Raw genomic sequence first — 3,491 nt, forward strand, 5'->3', positions numbered from 1 at the left:
CTTTCCCCCAAACCATTTGAATACAGAATCCAAAAATGATTTCATATGTTAAAATGTGTCTGATCTTTCATGTCACATCAAACTCCCCAACTTCAAAAAAATCATCTTCTGCCTGTTATATTTTCTCTTGCCCAATCTTATTTCCCAGTCAAATTATTCAGTCTTCTCCAGACTTGCAGTTCCATGGTCTTTAAAAAAAAGTTGGGCTGTCTAATTTGCTCATCTAATCACCTAGGTCACAAGGTGCATCCTACCTCTATAAATGGTACTTAAAATTATAACTGAGTTACAGGGGACAAAGGGCCTTGGTACGTCAGGTAATCGAGAACCTGAATGAACGAGCCAGCATGAATGAGACGTAGAGTTCTTGGAATGGAAGCCATTCCTCAATTAAGGGCACATTAGAGTATGCTTGGATTTTTCTAAAAGGAACCAACACTCACACCAACACTCACTGTTCTGTGTGTAAGGATAAGAAAACTGTTTCATTATGGGTGACTGTATGAGAATGAGCTTGTCCTACCAGGGTTTCCATTCAGGAGGTAGTGGGGCTACAGCCACCTCTCTGGCCAGCCATAGGAGCTCTGGCTCCCTCTCAGGGTCAATGCCAATTTGTCTGGCAAAATCATGGATATCTGAGGAGCAATACAGATAAGAAGAATATACCCACAATAAGTATGATATTTTCAAATCAAGACAAAATCCCACAAATTCAAATATTTAAGTCCATAATGCATGGAGATTGATTCTATGTTATAAAGTGTAGCTATAGCTTGGACGAACATACAGGAGTCCCAACTGGAACTGTGTTGTTAATATTATTATTATATATTATAATATTATTATATATTATTAAGTTATTATGTCAATGTTATAATTTAGTTTTTAAATGATGGAACTGTTGTAGCTTGTAGACTTTATCAATGGTGGATATTAAATGATACCATTTCAGTAACATATATTAAAGTTCAGGGCCGGAGTTCAGGGCCACTTTTTCAGCCCGGGAGTTTCATGCCCAAAATTATTTTTCCATCCCAATCGGCCCAAACTAGAGATTGACATGAGCCGGCCCATCGAGAATCCTCCCGAATCTCCCGATTAGCCACTCCGGCTCTGTTAAAAGTTTTATCCGGGGTCCTAAACTGTAACAGGTAGTATGCGACAGCTAATGTACCTTGTTCAGATGGGATATAATTCTCATCATAATCCTCTTCCAGGATCAACTGGTCTCCAACTGGTCTCTGAAGGGCATCTGCTGTCATGTTGATTGAACATTAAGAAAAAGATTATGAATAACAGTGCAGTAGACAGATCACCTCGCCATATTGTCTCTAAACTCTCCGTGGTACCGTTCGCTAGGCTAACCTAACTAACTAGCCAATAATAGAATTCCATAGCAATAATAGCGTCCATAGCAACCGTAGCATTCCACACAAAGCAACGTTATACCCAAAATACCCAAATACCCACCATCAGACTGGAGGTTGACTGGATCCATCTGTCTCAGGACCTCGCCTTGAACATGGGGCTGAGCAAGGTGTCTCTGCCTCTCCATGTCAGGGCCTAAATGCAAAGCACCAACCCAGGGCACAGAGGAATGTGTACTGTTAAGATCATCAGGTCTATAAGAAGGGCTACAGTGCCATTTGAATTCATTACAATGTTGAAGAATATGTCATGTCATATTTTCTGATAAAACTGATGTTTTACTGGTCAGGTCATGTGCAGAAAGCTGATGGTTCTGCACCTCTGCCAGACCTTACAAACAAATGTAATAAATGTTTTTTTCTACTTCATCATGCATGGTTATTTGGTTTGTTGAATACGCATGTAATCTTCAGTGTTACACAGTACCAGTGTGGAGTGGTCCTTCTACAGGGGTGTTAACATGGCCGACATCTGAGGGTCCCGCCGTCCTTCTGTGAGGGAAGGGTGCTGGTCCACAGGGATCCGTGTGGATCACTGTCGCTTGGGGGTTGTAGGGCACACCTGAAAATCCCACAGCAGGTAAAGTGAAACCCAGCACGCCTCACAGTGAGGCTCAAAAACCTTGTAAGTCTTTCCCAATGAACAAGTGATTATAAGAAGGGCTATGGTGCCATGTGATGTCATTAGAATGCTTAAGAATTTGTGATGTCATGTTAGAAATCTGTTTCTTTTTAAAAATGTTTATTTTTATTTGCTTTTTCCATGGTCAAAGAAATAACCCATGGTCTATTAATTATATTATACTGTACCATGTGTAAATGTAAAATAAAGATCTTGACAGTTGACAGTAGAATAAATATACATGTTATTTTTCTGAACCTTAGAAACCTACTACATAAATGTGTATATTTAATTATTATGAATAAGCCTATGGAAATCCATACTCATAAGAACTAAATATACTGTCTTACATAGAAGTATAAAATTATGTACAGTATATGAAAATGTATTTTTCTCACCATAAGTTGTAAAACCTGGTGTGTCTATGAAGTTCTTCTGTTCCTGCTCAGGCCTTGGCTGGTCGGTTCTCCTGTGGAAAAAACTCATTCTCGAGATAAAAAATTAGAAAGAATAGAAAGACAGAAAGATATAGAACAAATAGAAAGATCTGCGATTGTAAATTAGATATTATTTGTAAGATTTGTAATGTTTGTAAGTATTGTAAATCACAGCAAAATGTCGTGCGACTACTTCTCAGCTTTTCAGCATCGAAATTGAAATCCAAACATTCTAATCCAAACATTCCAAAGTTGAGTAGCACGTCATATCACAATTTCCTATTTTTTTAACTAAAACACCAAATCAGCCAGGCTGCTACAATAACCTGATGCAGCCTGGCTTGTACCCAAAGGGTTCATACCAGAGACCGTATATATATCAGTAGCGAACCGTGACCATTAAAAGTGGGCCCCCCTTTCCTAATTAACTGCAATAAAAATAAAATAAAAAAACTGAGACGACAGTACAGCTTTAGAAACGCAATAAACAATAATATCTGTACTAGATAACTTTTTAAGCAAAATAAGGTTCCAACAAAATAAGGTCCACAACTCCGTGTTCCTCCTTGTAAACAACTCGCACGTCAGCTAGCGTCACCACAGCGGGCGGAAATTATCATACAGTTAAGCCCGCCCACTAAGAGGGAAGATATGATTGGTCAATTTTACTGTCATTTGAAACTAGGTGCACGCACCACTTCGTCGTTTGGTGTAAGGATGGTACCATATTTCCGGTTGGTATGCGGAAGTGCAGATGTTTATGGCCGAGTCTATGAAATTCACAAGGTGCCTGTTGGAGTTACCGAAGTTTACCGTCAACGATGTGCGTCGTATTGTCAGAGCATCAAGTACAACGCCACAGAGTAAACTTGAAAAGGGTTTCAAGTTCTACGTTTCATCCTACCTCTGCAATTTTGAAGGTAAGTGGCTGACGCTAGTTAGCTAGCTAGACTGAGGTGGCAGTCTAATGAAGTGATGTTGTTTTTAGTAACGAACCGACCTGTC

General features: G+C 39.4%; 1 protein-coding gene across 1 annotated transcript in view; it reads right to left on the bottom strand.

Moving 5' to 3' along the window:
* The window catches only part of LOC143485508 (uncharacterized), an 11,475-nt gene extending 8,380 nt beyond the window's left edge, over positions 1-3,095 (bottom strand). The window contains exons 1-5 of the mRNA XM_076984955.1: positions 2,448-3,095; positions 1,855-1,989; positions 1,471-1,563; positions 1,175-1,255; positions 524-635 (exon numbers count right to left, since the gene is read on the bottom strand). Coding sequence (XP_076841070.1) covers positions 524-635; positions 1,175-1,255; positions 1,471-1,563; positions 1,855-1,989; positions 2,448-2,535 — 509 coding nt within the window. The 5' untranslated portion in view covers positions 2,536-3,095. The remainder of the gene's footprint in view (positions 1-523; positions 636-1,174; positions 1,256-1,470; positions 1,564-1,854; positions 1,990-2,447) is intronic.
* Between the last annotated feature and the right edge of the window lie 396 nt (positions 3,096-3,491).

This window comes from Brachyhypopomus gauderio, unplaced genomic scaffold, assembly GCF_052324685.1.
Source record: "Brachyhypopomus gauderio isolate BG-103 unplaced genomic scaffold, BGAUD_0.2 sc34, whole genome shotgun sequence".
Taxonomy (NCBI): domain Eukaryota; kingdom Metazoa; phylum Chordata; class Actinopteri; order Gymnotiformes; family Hypopomidae; genus Brachyhypopomus; species Brachyhypopomus gauderio.